Here is an 18,234-nt window from a genome sequence, read left to right on the forward strand (position 1 = left end):
TTTCGTTTGTGCCTTTGTGTTCCCTTTCAGCTTTAGGTGGGCCACTTCGGAGAATCTGGCGACTTCCTGGTGTTTCTTCAATGTTCCGTTTTACCTGTACTTTTGTGCCCCTTTGCAGGTTTAGGTGGATCACCTGAAAGCAGCCATTTTTCGTAAAATCATCATGTTAATCAAAATCGAGCTTGCTGCACTTGGTGGTAGAAGATGTTAAAATATGTTAAAGGACGTTTGTGAATTTTTTTCGCGGTGCGAATTGCGTCCACGTTAGCTTGACGGGGAAGGTTGTTCGGTTTAAATTGATCTCTCGAGCTAGTGGCTGCGATTTTTGTCGGAAGAGATACAGGGTTTTGGAGTTTTTGTGAGGAGTTCTTCACTTTTTCAGCCGGTTCTCCGGCTGCCCAGATTTGTAACAGTTGGCAAGTGCATTAGCCGCCTGCATCCTCCACCGGAGGTCGCACAGGACGCGGCCGTTCGATCCTTCCCGTGAATCTCTCAACTCATCTCTGTTGTGGCAGAGACGAGTTGGGAGATTGCCATAATGGTAAGCCACCACCGTCAACTGCCGCATGGTATTACCATCACGAATACGTGAGCCGCCAACGGCAACTGATAGATGGCACAGCCATCGCGAGTGCGCGAGCCCCTACCAGAAATTCGTTGCGCCGCCCTCGGGGGCAAAAAACGGTGAAAGCTAACGTACGAAACCAGAGGGCAGCACACGATGCAATTGCGCGACCCTGCCTGTGAGCAATTTCCCAACTCATCTCTGATGGAGTCTCCTGAATTCTTTGGTCCCGTCGATATGTTCTTAGGTTTATGTGAAGACTGCAATTCAAATTTACGAATTGCGTTCTCTGTGTTTTTCATTTAATTTAGAGAATTAACGTAATACTGTCAGAATTATTCGGAGTCAAATGGAATTCTGTATAGAAATCATGGTATTATAAAAATATTCATTACGATCGATTGAAGGCAACGAGTGGAGTAGGTTATCAGTGAGATATGTTTGTGATGTAACTATCCCCTCTACTGAGCTTACCACTGGACTTTTGCTCTCAAGAATCAACGGAGCATTTATTACTGTTTCATTTAATTTTAATTAATTTCTACATTACCCTCTCATTAGAAGAAAATGTCTCGTGTACTCGTGGGTGTAAAGAGAGTCATCGACTATGCAGTTAAGGTAATTTATTTAATTACAAAATTGAACGAATGTACAGTGCCACGATTCTTTAAATTTTTCTATGCTGTAGTTTCCACTGTCTCGGAACAAGATATTAATGCTAGGTCATTATTTTTAATGCTAGGCGAGATTATAAAGTTTAAATAGTTAAACGAACAAAGTTATACATATTTGCATAGATCTAATTTTAAAAAAAATTGTACACGGATATTTAATAATATTAGTATGTAGATATAAAAATGGAACGAACGACATAGATACATCTTGCTTAAGAATAGAGTATAGGTATGCATATATAATATATGTATAATGTTTCATTTTGTTCAAGGTACGCGTGAAGCCTGACAAAACAGGAGTCGTTACCGACGGGGTAAAGCACTCCATGAATCCATTTGATGAAATTGCAATTGAGGAGGCAGTTCGAATGAAAGAAAAGAAAATAGCCCAAGAAGTTATCGCCGTAAGCTGTGGACCAAGTCAAGCACAGGAAACTTTAAGAACAGCTTTAGCCATGGGGGCTGATCGTGGGATTCATGTAGAAGTGACTGGTCCAGAATATGAAACCTTGCAGCCTATACATGTGTCCAAGATACTGGCAAAATTAGCACAAGAAGAAAAAGTAGATTTGATCGTACTTGGAAAACAAGCAATCGATGATGACTGCAACCAAACTGCACAAATGACTGCAGGATTTTTAGATTGGCCGGCTGGAACATTTTGTAGCAAGGTACAATGTACAAAAGTCTCTTTAATCGGTGTGGATTTTATATTACCAATACATTTAAAAATTTCAAGTTGACCTTACTTTTCAGATTGAGCATGGTACCGGGGAAATAACGGTTATACGCGAGGTCGATGGAGGATTAGAAACATTGAAACTTAAGATGCCAGCAGTTTTGAGTGCTGATCTGCGACTCAACGAACCTCGTTATGCTACTCTTCCAAATATTATGAAAGCAAAAAAAAAACCAATTAAGAAAGTAATTCCAAAAGACTTGGGAGTAGACACTACTCCTAGAATTAAAGTCATTTCGGTAGAAGAACCACCAGTTCGGCAGGCTGGGAGCATTCTGCCGGATGTTGATACATTAATAGCCAAATTAAAACAGGGTGGTCACATTTGAAAAGAAAAATCAATAATTAGTCAAACAAGTGGAATAATTGTAAGTAAATAATGATTCATATTTTACATCAAACTGCAAATGAGATATTCATTGATATTTGGATTTCAGAAGCATTTATAGAAGATATATTTTAATACAGCTACATTACACAGGGAAAGCAATCATTGTAACTTTGGTTTATCTTTTATTTTTTAATAAAATATTTTCATATACACGTATAGTATATTCTCTTTGGTAAACATAACGGTAAGGATCGTGCCAATGTTACTGATATTCATATATAATATGTACTTATTATAATCTGTAAAAGGTGAAATTGCATTAACTGCTGTAAATACATGTTTTTAACACCATCCGTGAAACATGTAAAGATTTAAAAATGCGAGTTATAAATAATTGACAACAAGTTCCCTAACGATAGCCCATGTTTTTCGTAACTTGTTCGATTCTATAGAACAATTTTCGTTCGCATAATACTATACAGCGATATTCATTTCCTACTTACGTCGTACTAGGCATTGAATTTAAGTACATTGTACATTATAAGTAATATAAATTTGAAACATTTACTTTCTACTTCAACATTGGATATTAAGAAGACAAAATAGAATTCCAGTGTTCGTACTAATTAAAGAATTCGCGTTAATTTTCATTCTCTTATAGGGATAGTTAAAAAGGCCATCGCCTTGATTTCGTTTGCGTTGAAATCAATTGAGCTGAAGGAATTCACCGATTTCTGAGGCACAATTGATGTCGATGAAATATACTCACTATGTATTCACACCTACGTACTCTCGTGCTATATAGCTGATTTGATTTGTAATACTTGAGAGGTTTCCTACTTTTCGGACAGTTTGAGGTACTAATGCACAAAATTCATTGTATCGCCAGTCTTACGATTGCGCATACTTCGTGCAAGTTGGAAATTGGAAATGTCTTTAAGTTGTCCAAACATTGACCTAGTCTACGTTAAGATTTTCCAATCAAATCTACTATTACTAGTATGCGTGATCGGTGGAAACGGTGGAGGATGAAGTTGCCATCCTTTGAGACCCTTATGAGCTGTTAAACATGCCAAGTATGGAACTCTTTGTACCAGACGTGTCACTTCTGCCGCTGGTGGCACTCTTCCACCGGTAAGTTGTCTGGTGCATGCTGCCAAGGATGCTGCGTGGGCCACTATTAAAACATTACCTGCTGTATTTTCAATGATCTTCTTAATCAATTCGAAACTTCGTTCATAATACTGTGCAGCATTCTCTCTTGACGGAAGCTCGTTGGTTTGTATAATAGGACGGTAGTTTTGATCGATATTGAAGCCAGCTTCTAATAACTCCGTAGGAGTCATCCAAGTCGGTAAACCATTAGGATACCATGCAAGCCACTCGATGAACCCAGGTTCTATCTTAATAGGAATATCGGAATTAAGGCCCTTCAAGATCTTTGACAGAGTCTGGACGCATCTTAGGGACGGTGAAGCAAAGGCCACGTCCACTTTAACGTCCGACGACTTCATTGCCTTTCCGACCAAGCTTGCCTGCAATTCGCCCAAGGTCGTCAAAGGACTGTCATTCTGAAAGTCTTGAATATTTCTCGGCGGCAATTCTTTAGGCATATTTAGATCGCGACGAACGTAACAACCATCGGGCTCGAAACAGTATGGAATCCAAGTACCGAATGTGAAATCCACTCGCTCTCCGTGTCGACAAATAAAAATTTGTCTTGCTAATATCGAAGGCGGCTGTGATGCTTCCATCTGTTTAAAAATAAAAATTATTACGGGATCATTCTTTTTATCGCTTCAACTTTGGTAGTTTGAAAGAATACCGGTTCAGTATCTGGTGCTATGCCGTCTGGAGTATCCAGAGATTCGGTAGACGATAAAATTGGTAACTTTCTACCCTCGGATAATTCTTCATCCACGGTTTCTATTTTACTACTGGTTATTCGAACGGTAGCATGGAGTGTCCACGAGTCGGATTCTGCAGTACGTTTGGTATGATTTAAAGGGAGATACCCTGTAATGCCGGTGAGCCATGAAATACCCTCTACCCATCCATCAATTGACGATTTACACGCTCCTTCCGGTAAATAAATATAATCTCCCGGTCTTAGCTCTAATTCGTCGTGTTCTCGAGGAACATGAGCGTGCGTAACTTTATGTACATGAGCGTTATGTAACCGAGGATCTCTGGAGTACAATCTCAGCTCCCAATTGGCCGGAGTGCCCAGGGGTCCTAGCCTTTGAACCATAGATGCTAGTGGCTGAAAGAGACTGCTAGAGAACTGATATGCTAACGTGAGGTGCAGCGATTTCGTTTGAGGTTCGGCAGTGATTCCTAAATTTGCTAGCTGAGCAACGTAACGAACAGCAACCGATTTGAGCCATTCGGCAGGTTTGTCTTCGACGAATAAGCCCATAAAATTAGGCGAGATGTAAGCTTCTAGACCGATACGATCTAAACAGTCGTTCTTGTCGACGACGCTTTCCAGTGCCGCTGCTACCCTCTCTGCACACTCGTCGGGTGCCTAGAAACAAATCTTTTAAAAGTTTCCGATAAATCTACAAAACTAAAGCGTTCGGTATGCTTAACTAATCTTAACGTCTCTTCGAGCTACGGGCACCGAAAGAAATAAAAATCATACTTTAAAGAACGAAACCAGAGTAACGTGGGGCATAAAGTTATGAGCTCCGTTCCATCCCAACTCCTTGCTCTCCGTCCATAAATTAAGAAGTTTCTCCGCAAAAGCTCCAGTGGGACAAGCATAAAGAATATATTCTCTGGGGTCGTTGCTGTTCAAAGATGGATCTCTAACGTGTGCGAGGAGCCAATCCGATGCGAGTTGTACACTCCGATGACCTGTAGCAGCCAAAGCCTTCTCTCTGTTAACAACATAACCAATTACGGAAGAACTTGGTCCTAATTAATCTATAAAATTGTTTACATTTACTATCGTCTCTCTCTATCATCTAAAATTAATTTATCCCCTAAAACTGCACTTTTCTGCCACTCTTTCTCTCTCTCTCTCTCTCTCCCTGTCTCTTTCAATCTTCAGAAAAAGACAAAAGCCTGTTGAAAGCATTCCCACGATCATTCGTAAATCCACGTAACTCTCCCTAAAACAGGACTTGTCACGATTCCACCTGATTGGTGAAACACTTCAGACGGTACGTCGGGTAAGTCGAGAAACCTCTGGCAGGCGGGAACGGATCTAACCTCATTGCAAAAAACGAGGGACGCGATAGAGATCCCAAGGCCGAGTTTGACAGCTGTTTGTTTACAATGGCGACGCGCGGAGAAGCCCGTGTCGGGTAGTCATATTCCTAATCCTATAATTAGCCTAATCCTCGGGACAAGGGTCAAAGACTCACGCTCTGTGCTTCGGGAAGCCCAGCTGCAGGAGAATTTGCAAGGGCGTCAAGTGCTCCTTCGAGATCCTCGTAGGCGTTGGATTTTTCCGCGGAGGTAACGTCGCCATGACGGACCATCACTCGCAGGGACGTCCCTGGACGTCGCCGCGTCGCCGCGCCGCCGCGCCGCCGCGCGACCCAGAGGAGGCGCTGACGTTCCGTCAACCTCTCGTTCCACGCACTTCTGAAAGGTAGGATTTATCGCTTCAGCCAAATATTTACCGTCGTGCAAGCTGGTAGGCGAGGAGCCCCGGTCGTTTCTCTATCTTTCCCGACGACCCGCGACTCTAAAAGTTAATAATCGCGTGTCGTAGGGGGACGCAGCGCCGAGGACCTTCGCTGGCTCTGAATACTCGTATATTATATCGTACATGGGCGCAGTATGTACCCTGCATCGCGAGGACGGATAAGGGTGAGATATCGGGATGAATCGGGATTAGACAAGGAATGGTTGAATTTATTGTCAAGTTTCGTTCGAAGTAAGCGGGTCTTTTAATTGGCGATTTTCGAACGCGTTTGAATTTTGAATTGCCGCTGCGGAGGTGCGTCACTTGAAAGTGGACGTGGTATATTTTAGTGAGCTTTGTGCGTGTTTTGTTCACAAGAATCTTTAGAGGTAAAGGAATTTAGGACGTTTTATATTAGAAATTCTTGAGAAAGAATGCTACGCCTTTTTTCATTTTATTTTTAAACCACATTTATCGTAGTGAGCTGATCACGTCGAGCTTGAGTTATATATTTAATTATGTGTAGAATTCACTTTTAAACAAAGACCGTTAATTCGATTTCGACGTCTTCCCACGATTGCAAGAAAGAAAGACGTGTCTTTTACATTGACTTTTTCGTTTCTATGTTCTCGTCCACGAAAAGGGCCAGAAAAGCCCTTGCTTATTTTCCTTCGGTCGGGCATATTAACGGAACGAGAAAACAAAGGAAAGTAAATTAGCTCAGTACACGCAACGTGCCGACACTTACACGTTGATAAAGCTCTAAAGCTCGGGGTAAAACTCTAATTGGGGAATCCCATCGCAAAAAGTGCTCCCTAGAGAATTGGATGTTGTGTGGATTATAAAGTTAGAATAAATGACATACTGCTTCGATCCAACTTCATTAATATATTATATACGTACCAAATAGAATGGAAGCGAGTAAAGAAATTAGAAAATAAAGCGGTATCGAAATGAGGGACAAACGTGAGAGGTGCAAAAAACATTTTTGCTAGATGCATTAGAGCTTGTGATTCTTTTCAATATAGACGTTTTTAACGTGCTTCGATTTATTCCCACGTTTTATAAATAGTATATTTATAATATACGTACACCCTAAATATTACAATGTACATTTGGGTGTCATACTTGAAGGGTAATTCGTTATTTATTTATAATTGACTTAAAATGACCGAATTTTTACAGTTTCTTCGGTAACCGAATTCATATCTTACCATGTAATTTCTCCCATGGTGTTATTGTTGTTGTTGTTGTTTCATCTTTTGCCTTGGGTACAGTTCCCTTAAGCCACAGTTTTGCTATGTTAGATACTTTGTTTAAACAAATGTTAGCTTGTTTAATGCAGTTTATTTACAATACTTTCACATTTTTGACACCGTGTTGGAATCAATGGCCTCCCTCATTTGTTTTCCCCCATGTATAACGGACAATGTTTGCAACGCAATCGCGCATCGGTTTCGACACTAATCTCGATAAGAGCGTTAGTCGAAAGAACTCGACCGATTAATTAACAACAGCTTCTCAATCCGCTGTTAGCTCTAACCAGCCCTTAGTTTTCTATAGGATTAACTTAATGAAAAAACGTCTAATGTCAATCGAGTCGTTTCCGGTATCATTTTATGTTTTAATTTGTTAATTAGTGTCCGTATAATGAATTGATTTCGCTCGTTATAATGTAAAAAAGCAACGGTACATCGATGATGTACAATTATATAGTAAGGTATAGAAAAAAAATGACATCCAAACTGAATAGATGTTCCAGAGTCTTTACACGATATGAAAAACAGAGCTTCATATGCAACGTCATTGAAGTGAAATAATACCTGACAAAGGCCCATCTAAATTAAGGCGTACATACATGTGAAATGATGGGCACAGGAAGCAATAGGGGGTAAGTAGTCAAAGGGAGGGTCCCACCTGTACGACTACTCGACGATGCACCCTATTGCTGCCGTCGCGTCGGGACGCCAGATGCGGCAGTCGCGCGCAGCGTTGAGACGCCGAAGGATCGCTAGGCAAAAGTATAGGTATTTCCAACGTACGCGTCGTTTTCTTTGAATTTCTTAAAAAGCATAAAGGTGTACGGTACCGCATTAGATATTAAAAATATACCAATTCGGAAAGCTCCTCGTAGGCCGTTATAAATGAACACGTTCTCTCGCATACACGATACAAATGCAAAATATTCAATGGTTTGAAATTCCGAGAGGCCTGGGAGATTGGGATCGAGTCCCGACAGTGCAGTCCGGTTACTCACAGTAAATTAAACTAAGAATAAATCATTTAGAGAATATCAGTATTTCACGGGAAATCGAATAACAATACTCTGTATTGCTATTTCCTTCGTGTATTCGGGGGTAACATAAGAAATATTTAATGTAAGATAAAGTATTATTATATATCCAGTATTATCCGCGATCGTTAAAGGTACGCATGCAGTTCGTGTGTTTCCCAGGGCCTCGGGTAAAAGTTTGCTCGAGACCTTGAACCGTGGTTCTATTATAAGATTAAGCCATTTTATAAAGCAGTCAGCTCAGGGGCGATACGTCAACTGTTCGATATATGCCAAAAGTTACTTCTCCCGCAGCGGAGCTCGATGGTTCCCGTACACCGCAAGCAATATCGTGGTAACAGAACCAAATACGCGTTGCTCGAGGAACCACGGTACTCTACGGTATGACGCCCTTTCGCGACGGTCAAGATTATTACAAAAAAATGCTCGAGCTGCAAGAGAGACTTCGGAAGAGGTAATCGTCAAATTTATCATTTACCTTTTGCACTTAAAATTGCACTTGAATTATGAAAATAATATTCTTCATTGTACTTAGCGAAGAAGAAAAAATAAGGTTGGAGCAGCGATTCAATCTGTTGGTTCAAGATTCGCGAAACAGGTATTGTACATAAACGATATTGCGTGGCAATATTTATTTCTTCTCAATTCGTGGTTCTTTCCATTTTCATTTCCATTTCCATTTCCATTTCCATTTCCACGCTGAAAATAATCCTCATCGTTCCAGTAAAATAATTTCCCTTTCTTAATTAAATCCTTTTTATATTATCATTATTACAATTTATGAGATTTAAAAAAAGAAACAAGGATTATTTATGCTCTGTCCTGGAATACGATTCCATTATTTACGGAATGCTTAGTTGTTAGCAAGTACGAACGGTACCTCCGATCCCAACGGCATAATCCCTGCAGCCTTGAATTAAGTCCCGGAAGTCTGAAATCTTTATTTGCTGATAAAAAAGTTCTCCCGATAGGTTTCATTGGCAATATACATGGAGCAGCATTTTGTGCCCCAATTACTGTCTTTTTTTTTCCTTTGCACGTCACTGCACGGTGTTAACAGAATCCGGAACATTTTCGATAGCACGTTATTACCAATAGTTGAAACGATCTAGACAGTGTAATGGCTTGGCGATTTGCATGCCCGATGTACACTTCCTTGTGGTAAACGTTTACGATATCGGCACGACCAAACGATTTACCTTTACATTCCGTCAATCCAGTAATTCTCATCGATCCGAATGCGACCCAGTTTCGGGCAGCGCGATGATCGATAGAACCGACATTACTTTGGTGACATACTTATACGAGCCAATTTCCCTAAGCCGATCATTCAACTTTTAAATTAACGTATTATTCGAGTTTCCGACCGATCGGAAAACCATACGGAATCGTAGAAAATTGATTTGCAAAACGATAGCCAGAAATGACATTGATAAACACATGATGCGCGGTTGTCTATTATAAGCTTGCGCTCAGAAACATGTGCTATCGGTCATAGCGTAAAGTAGAGCAATGAAATAATTTGCAGGAAAAGTGCAGAGAACATGATTTCGCGAGGAATAGCGATTTTTCCATCTCGTTTTGCTCCATGTCCTAATATCGATTCGAGGCGACTTGCAAATATGTTACAAACCACGCCTCACGGAGGGATTTCATGACTCACACGCAAAAATAGAAGAGCATTTCATATCATATTGGCAAGACCACGTGTAGATTTTGATCGCCTTGGGGGAATATATTATTTCCTCATTTTACTTACAAGACCTTTTTGGATCGGTTTCTGTCATAATTTCCTCCTTTACCTTCCTTTATTTAAAGACTGTTATGTAATAATACGTAAGATTATATTTGAACGACTTATTCTTGTACATTTTCTTTCAGACACGAAGCATGTGTAAACAGACTCCGAGTAAAGTATATCGAATTCTTGGAGGAGCAAAGGGCCAGAGATGAGAGGAACCACAAGCTCCTTGGAGCGCTGGACAGGGTGGACGGCAATTTGGCTCTGATGACTGCTAAAACGGATAGGCTTGGCGTGCTTAGAGTGAGTCCGATTAATCATTCTTGCGTGCCACTACCAACTAGCCGGATAGCACGAAACCACCCGAGGAGTCGTTTGCGTGAGCGAAAAGGACACGTCCCACTCTGTGTCTTGTGTCGTTTTGGCGAGAATTCGCGTACCAATTTTAGATAAAGAATCGCCCTGCATTTCGAAATCTTACAAACACCCTTACAGAATTGCACATTATGAGAATAAAATGAGAACCCTGACAAAGCAATTGCAATTGTCAGAAGTGAATTCCACGAGAAGTTATAATTATACGTACTAATTATTGCACCTGCGATTTAGTATATAGATCCCAGTTTATTGATCATATTTCTATGAACACTGAACAACTTTTTTAATATCTACATCATAATAGAAACACTTTTATTTTTAAACATTATTTGCTCGGTATATGAACATTCTAGAAATTGATTTCAAAACAAGCTTTCAATTATTTTACGACAGCTTTTATCCCTACAAAAAAACACCTTTGGTATAGAAAAAAGAAGTAAACTTGTTTGAGACGCCCCTGCGTCTTTTGACTTACTAGCTGGAAGTAGACGATTTATAAATATTTAAAATTTATATAGAAATCTCTGTACATTGAGAAAAAAAATTGATTGACTCAAAGAAATATGCATTGCGACAACAAAATCCTGCGATCATATACGTTCAAAGAAATATCAAATTGAGTCAACAAAATTGCTTTATTGAACCAAGCGAAGGTGAAATGATACCCGATAATAGATATTTTGTTCGACGGACAACCCGCTTCAATTGGGTCAACATTTTCTGAGGGTTGAAATAAAATAAGCATAATGTTGAACCAATGCTTGTCAGGATTATTTGTACATAAGAGATCGGCCTTTGTGATTATGGACGTTGTTAGGTGTATCATGTTCCCGTGTTACTAATAGTATTCTTCTATCTTAAATATTTTTCACTTGAATTTATGAAGTATCATTATTCCCTGCTCAAAGTGGTTCTTCGGTGATTCCATTGGTTTTCCTCATCTCCGCGCCGAGGCAGTGCCGTTCTTCCTTTAAACGTAAACCTGGAATTATCGGAAATTTGCAACAATAAACTAGAACGGAGGTATGACTGTAACGTTAAAAACGTCAACGGATTTTATATATAAACGAACTTCAACCTCTACCGGTAGAGGCCACTTGCGAGAAAATTCGAAGCCATGAGTGCTATCCAGCTAAAACATTTTAATTACATACGAATGAGGCAAATATATTTACGCCCACAAAATATGCTTGTTCAGTTGGAGCGTTTTTTTTTTTGTCAGACCAAATAGCGTATCTTTTCGTTCAGCCCTACGAAATTTCATTCACTCCTTCATTTTGTATAACTAATAACACCAGCGTGCCATTCCTACCAAAAATGTAGGTTATTGAATCAACTTTTTCTTATTTGAGGCAATCATGTCAATCGATCCGTTGAACTGCACATTCGAATCTAATCATGTATGATTCAGGCAACAATATACATATATGTTAGCAATATGTATTTGTTCCAGTCAACTAATCTTTTTTCTTAGTATAGGAGCTTGATAAGACTGTTTAACGGTACCTGTAAGATTTGTGCATATTTTTGTGATAAATTATTGTATCTCTTTCAGAAACAGTACGAGGCCTACTTGTTGAGAGTGTATGGTAACCAATGTCCCCCTGGAGGTGGCACAGGAGACAGCGGAATAGTCAGCCAGAACGATGAGAAATCTTCGAGACTGATAACGACACCGTCCCCTAATTCGGCACCGTTACGTAGAAGAAGCGAACCTCAATGGTACTCGCCCAGAGAAAATTATTCTCATCCCAAGCAAAATGATGTGTCCTCGTCTTACCATAATTTACCAAAATATTACAATCAATCCGTTCAACACCGGGCGGAGACCCCACAGATAACAGTCGAAGAGAATGTGATAAATGGACGCGGTGATTTTCATTCTCGTCAGCAAATTCCTAGCATCTACGGTTCTCTAATGACAATTGGACCAACTGGCTCCCCTGGAACCGCACAAGGTCACGCGAATGTTGGTAATGCAATCAGCGTATCGACACCTCAGAATTTGCAGATTTGTCATACCGATAAAGGGGGTCAATCATCGGAACCCAACACCCTGGAATCTCGAGCTCGTGTCCAAAATGACATCGCTCGATTCGCCCAACCTCTGGGAATTCATCACGCTGACTTTAACGGGATGTCCCAGCGATACCCCCTGCCTTCGCCGGATTCACCAATGAATAATAAAGACAACTCACTCCGCGCATTATCGAAAACATTGTCACAACAAAATTTAACAATTCCTCCGGCATATCGTAGTTCTTCTCAGCCTCCTTGTTTGGATGCACTTTCCAAACCGAATGATAGAGTCGGTGCTTCTCTAGGTCCTCGAGTATCCGTGACAGAAAATAATGACTTCGGTACGTTCGGACAAAGTACACCTCTCCCGGGGTACTTAAATTACTCGGTAAGGTACTCCAGAGACTTCGCGAATGACGACCATCGGGGACCTCCTCGTAGCGTCCTCGCGAAGTCCGATCTGGACGAACTAATAAAAAGAAACGAACATTTACTTCCGAAGGATCATTTGATGCAGGGATCACGATCGAATACCAGAAACGAACAAGAGGCTAATTTGTCGAGAAATATGGGGCGACCCTCGTACGCGTTAGATGGCGAACTGGACAGGTATATCGATAACATTAAGAGGCTACATCGCGATCTTGCCGTCCAAAGCCCCGACGATCTCGATCACGAGCAGAACACGAGTGGTGATCTTCTAAACGTGACATTGTCAGACGATGGCGTCGAGTTCTCTGCCGAAGAGAAGTTGGAGATCGGGTGCATTCCCCAGGAAGTCGAGGAGGTGCTGGCATTAGCTGACGAGCTGGCGATGAGAACTGCCAAGAGGGATCATTCTGTGTTTCTTGACGGTGCCGTCGGCGTCGCGCATCCGACGATGGGAAGTCTCGCCGAAGTGTCGCAAGACGAACCCCAGGATGTCTCGGGCGCTAGAGTGACTTCGAGCAATGTGCCAATTTCGGAAACACGGGACGACGTGCTTTTGATTCGCGAGGATGAGATTAGCGGCGAAATGTCGCAACCGAGGGAGCAAATAGAGCAGCCGCATCGACATGCTGAGGGACTTGCGAAATCTGCTGGAAATAGAACCAATGTTGATCAAGGCGACAAAATGCTGAGTGAAGGAAGAACGAATGACCAGAAGGTTTTGGATGTGGAAACCTTGTTGCCGCGGAATTTGGATGACGAAGAGGCGAAGAAGAAGGAAAAGGGAAACGAAATTGTAGGAAAGGACCAAGTGATTCGAAAGGATGCTCCAACTTTCGATGAAACTGTGAGAGTGGATGAGAAGCTCTCAAAGGAGGAATCTCCCGAGTATTTGGGAACGGAAGATCGGGTAAACGATGAAATAAAAATCCTCCAAGAACAAGCGGAGACCAACGAGTTGCCTTCGAAAGTAAGGAATTCACTAACTGCCCAAGAGGAGCAAGGGCAGGGAATAAATGAGATTATTCAGCAAAAACAAGAATTTGAGCACGCTGTACACATAGGAGGACTTAATAGGGTTGAAGAGCACCAAGATACACTTGTAAGGAGACTCGAAGATACGAACGATTCTCAGTCAGAGTTTTCGGATCATTTTGACCGTGATGTTTCAATTAAACCTGTGAGCAAGTCGCAAGAATATAAAGACGTTGAGCGGGATGAAATGAATAGGGAAAAACACGAGGATGAAGTTGCCGAAGAAAATAAGATTGATACGGATTATAAAGTGAATGGACTGTCTAATGTGAATTTCGATGTAGAAAATGATGTTTCAAAGGTGGCACTTGAAGCTCGTAGTCAAGAACACCACGATGGAAACGGAGAACCTCCCGAACAAGATTTCAGTCAGCCCGATGAATATCCACACGAAGACACGGCTCGAGAGTATGACCAACGGGTTAACCGGCAATGTGATTACGTCAAAAACGAGCAGGATGAAGATAATGCAAATTCAGTTCAACGGGACGAACCATCTACATCTGATAATGATAAGCACTATTTGCTTGATCAAACAGAGCAATACGAGGACGATGGGAATAAAGAACGAGATAACGATTTGCCCCAAGAACATTCTGGCGATAATGTGCATTTCGATGCAACTCAGGAATACGAAAAAGAAGCAAATCAATCCTACGATATTAATCAGCAATACGAATATCCAGATGATCGATTGGATCAACAAAATAAAGAAGACTGTCAAGAATATTATGGTGAGAATGTAAGCCAGCACTTATCACATGGTCAGACTTCGGAAACGGGCGACGAGAAAGTTGAAGTAATAGAAAGTATAAACCCTGAAGAGTTTCCATCGAATTATGTTGCGAGTGATCGGCAATTAGATTCTGAATCTTATACAGAACTATTGCAAAAAGATACAATTGGTCAAAAGGAGTTTGAAAAGAAGAAGAAAAAAGACGTGATAAAGTCGCTTTTAGAGTCAGACTCGGAGAGCACAATCGAGCGAAATGTTTCAAATACTGAGAGCGATTTTGATTTTAATTAGTTCCAGTACTAGAAAGAACATTTCGTTTTAATCGCCATCAAAATACTACCTTTATAAAGATCACCAATGTTATTCGCTGGAGTAAAAGATGCGTTCGTTCGAAACACTGCATGGTTATGTTAAAGCAGGCTAAATAGTTAACTTTAATATAACATTTGTATAACATAGATACATTTTATTTTTCATGAGTAATTACTTCAAGTATATCTCTTAGTACAAAAACATGTTACTTTAGCAAGTACACTTAAACATTTCTCAGTTGAGCAATCAAAGTATGAGGGCATATCAGAAAATCCGTCCAATAAATTATAGTAATATTCTTTTCCTTCAAAGAATATATTTCCGTTGAATATAGAATAGTAGAATTTCCTACACATAAAAATAACATAAATTTCTGTACAATCATTCACAATATTAAAATAGTTTTTGCACCAAAGTTAGTGGGACAAATTCGACTCAAATGCATTCTAAGTTACGTACAATTAAAGTGGATTATTTCCTAAGCGTATCTATAGTTAGGAGATTTTTGTTTAAAAACCAACGCACAAGCATCAACTATCTTGTAATATCAACAATAATTCATTTCTTTATTTATTTATTTATTCGAAACATGATGTTTTGTGTAAATACCGCGATTTTGTGTAGTGTTATACTATGCGTTATTATGCTACATAAATTCTCTATAAGTGCCTGTACACCCAGAAATTACAAATATAAAATACGCAATACCCCTAGTGGTATATAATATTTTTAAAATATTTCTTTTCAACTTTGCTACATATCTCAAGAAACAGATATTTTTAAGATGTCTTGTAGACTTCATTTAAGGATATCTAAACTATTTGTCAAAAATCTCAACAATATATTTAGTTTCAATAATTCATAAACATATATTAAAATATTCATAACACATTTGAGTGCAATCAGCACATGATTTCAGAAATGCAATTAAATTTTTGCTCTGTACAGTCGACTCATCCCTCAGAGGCGTCGATACTTAAGTCGATATAGGATCTATCGATATAGGTCCTTAATTAGCGCGATGCCACGGAACCGGCGCTGGCATCTGAATTGCTAAAAATGATGTTCTCTCGGTATTTCCAGTCCCTTATAATCTGACGAAATTCTCGCTCTAAATTTCGAACGTATATCAAGAAACTCGTAGCTTTGAGTGATGTGAAACACGCGCCCTGTGCGTTGAGTTTGAGCGAGACGCTACAGAGTTATATCCAGGAAGGATCGAGGTCTTCAACAGTTATATGTACACTTTACTGCGTCCTTCCAAAAACTATGATGAATTATTTTCTCCTAAACAAATATGATCATTTCTACGGTATAGCTTCACTTATATGGAGGCAATAAAAAGGTATAGGTTTAGATAATGCACAGATACATAAACGTCAGAATTTTAACTGACACATCATTTGGCAACAGAAAAGTTGTATGACCTTGTGTTACCACCGTTTCAGCATAGAACCGCATAAGACACTCTTTTGTCTATATCACCCTCAAATGCCAGTTTCTCGATTACTAGAGTGTTTTAAATTGTTGTACGATTGTCTTGACACTTTTGTTTTACATATCAGAGCCTTCAATAATTCTACACTGATCGAAACATGAGAGCCCGCCGCCACTTTGATGTTAGTCTAGGCTAAGTCAAAGCATTTTTTTCGAAAATCCAAATTTTCAATGTGTCAGGATAATTCTTAGGTGCTCACGGGCCATATGATATGTCCTGAGGAAGAACACGATGCTCGTGAAATTTCTTGAAAAAAAAAAAAAGTTTATATTCATCCAAGACTAGAACTAAGGACATGTATATCTTTTTTTAAATGAAATTTCATGAGCATTGCGTTCGTCCTAGAGCCTTCGCAATCGCGTGCCGAAGTTTCAAATGATTCGGTGCAGCCGGTTTTAGAAAAGAAAAGTTTTATAAACATTTTAACGTATCGATATACATAGAATGACCCCTTCGTAACATCTTAATCCGCAACATCCGCAGTATTCAGCCACGAGAAATCGATCGGTCCTTTACAGTAGCTCGCATCTCCATTGAGAGCGATGCCGGCGGCATTCATTCCGTAGTACAGAAACTGGGTGGTTTCGTTCTCTTAACTTTTTGGCCGAGTGCCGAAAATGGCGTCGGTCAGTGGACGGTCAGGAGACGGTCGAGAGGGTTTATGGATTTTCATGGGGTCGAGCCTGCGCTCCAATCGGATTCGACCGATCGCGAGGCGCTTGCGCGTATCGACGAACTCGCGAGGCGGCACGAGCGTCCAGCTTCCAGCGGTTTTCGGAATGCTTCGCCCATTCGGTGGCGTGCAGTGCATTTCGAAGAACGGAAGAACGCGAGGTAATTGTACATTATTCGGCATTCGAATACGCTTTTGGTCGTACGGTGCAAGTAAGCAAGAAAAATCGGTCGATCGATCGGTAGGTAAGTTCTTTTTTGACTGCAGCGCGGTAAGCGTGAGAACCAATCGGACGGCTCGATTCGGTCCAACCAATCGCGATTCATTTGTGCACCGAGCCATCTCTTTTAAGAATCGTATCGGCGGGAACCCGAATTTTACCGTGCTTATCGTAACCTCTGCATATAGTTAATATTACCGTTCCAAACGTTGATCCCCATTGCACCTTTTAAGCGCAGCTCCATGGATCCTAATTGGCGAGGTTACATTTGCCATTTGATGTGGTCGATTTCACTTACCATGGTACTTTAGTTATGTCGCTATAGTAATCGTAACCAAATTATTCTTTTCCGTGCGCATTATTCCGATTTGCTGAAATATCCACTCTAAATCGAAATCGACTTCGGTCCGTATCGCGCGAATAACCACGCAAAACTTGGCCGTTCGATCGAGTCGGTCCATACATTTGAAGTATCGTATGGAGCGATATCGAACAACGATCGGCCGCTCCCCATTTTATTCCCCATATGTAAGATAGCACCCCAAGTGGCTCTCGAAGCAGAATCTTCGATTTTTTTTTATCCCGGTAATTGCCATGCAAATTCCAAACTTCCTCCTCAACGGTTACACATCCCCTGTAGCGCCCATCGGTATTCGTTGCACCCGTCGAGTGTCTTCTTTCGTGGTCGTTTCTGCCGCACCTTGCTCGACTTAAGGATCGGCCGTGAACCTGGATTTACAAGAGCCCATTTCGTTCCACGGACGGTCGACGCAGGATAGCCGAATTCGACAGGTGGAGCCAAGGTGCAGGGGATCGAATGGCCTCGTTCGTCGTCGTTCCTGCCGCACGTATCGACGGAGTCGCGTCCGCGCGGTCCGCGCGGTCCGCGCCGGCGAGAGCGAGCGAGAGCGGGCGAGAGCGGGCGAGAGCGGGACCGTCGCCCGACTTCCAGCG

The 18,234-nt window shown here is 41.0% G+C and overlaps 3 protein-coding genes across 14 annotated transcripts; 2 read left to right on the plus strand and 1 right to left on the minus strand.

The window, feature by feature from the left end:
- Positions 1–758: 758 nt before the first annotated feature.
- LOC105695925 (electron transfer flavoprotein subunit beta) lies at positions 759–2,660 on the plus strand. 2 transcript variants are annotated; one of them, XM_012417989.2, is made up of 4 exons: positions 759–1,183; positions 1,512–1,910; positions 1,996–2,346; positions 2,416–2,660. In XM_012417989.2, exons 1-3 carry the CDS (start codon positions 1,133–1,135, stop codon positions 2,305–2,307), a joined length of 762 nt encoding a protein of 253 aa, XP_012273412.1. In that variant the 5' UTR covers positions 759–1,132; the 3' UTR covers positions 2,308–2,346; positions 2,416–2,660. The 2 variants fall into 2 exon arrangements, with proteins under 2 accessions (XP_012273412.1, XP_012273411.1); XM_012417988.1 differs by having other exon boundaries at positions 1,996–2,660.
- On the minus strand, positions 2,479–5,874 carry LOC105695924 (protein UBASH3A homolog). 6 transcript variants are annotated; one of them, XM_012417982.1, is made up of 4 exons: positions 5,681–5,874; positions 4,954–5,191; positions 4,135–4,836; positions 2,479–4,063 (listed from the first exon to the last, which is right to left on the minus strand). In XM_012417982.1, the coding sequence occupies exons 1-4, from the start codon at positions 5,785–5,787 to the stop codon at positions 3,272–3,274; spliced, it is 1,839 nt and encodes a 612-aa protein (XP_012273405.1). In that variant the 5' UTR covers positions 5,788–5,874; the 3' UTR covers positions 2,479–3,271. The 6 variants fall into 6 exon arrangements, with proteins under 6 accessions (XP_012273405.1, XP_012273408.1, XP_012273406.1 ...); XM_012417985.1 differs by having other exon boundaries at positions 4,954–5,168; positions 5,681–5,785; XM_012417983.2 differs by lacking the exon at positions 5,681–5,874 and adding an exon at positions 5,526–5,669.
- Positions 5,825–15,777, plus strand: LOC105695923. Of its 6 annotated transcripts, none has more exons than XM_012417980.2 (5): positions 5,825–5,910; positions 8,534–8,693; positions 8,775–8,837; positions 10,121–10,283; positions 11,914–15,777. In XM_012417980.2, the coding sequence occupies exons 2-5, from the start codon at positions 8,623–8,625 to the stop codon at positions 14,866–14,868; spliced, it is 3,252 nt and encodes a 1,083-aa protein (XP_012273403.1). In that variant the 5' UTR covers positions 5,825–5,910; positions 8,534–8,622; the 3' UTR covers positions 14,869–15,777. The 6 variants fall into 6 exon arrangements, with proteins under 6 accessions (XP_012273403.1, XP_012273400.1, XP_012273401.1 ...); XM_012417977.2 differs by having other exon boundaries at positions 5,851–5,910; positions 7,700–8,693; XM_012417978.2 differs by lacking the exon at positions 5,825–5,910 and adding an exon at positions 5,976–7,973.
- The last annotated feature ends 2,457 nt before the right edge of the window (positions 15,778–18,234 follow it).

This window comes from Orussus abietinus, unplaced genomic scaffold (assembly GCF_000612105.2).
Source record: "Orussus abietinus isolate OABI.00-Male unplaced genomic scaffold, Oabi_2.0 scaffold67, whole genome shotgun sequence".
NCBI classification, from domain to species: domain Eukaryota; kingdom Metazoa; phylum Arthropoda; class Insecta; order Hymenoptera; family Orussidae; genus Orussus; species Orussus abietinus.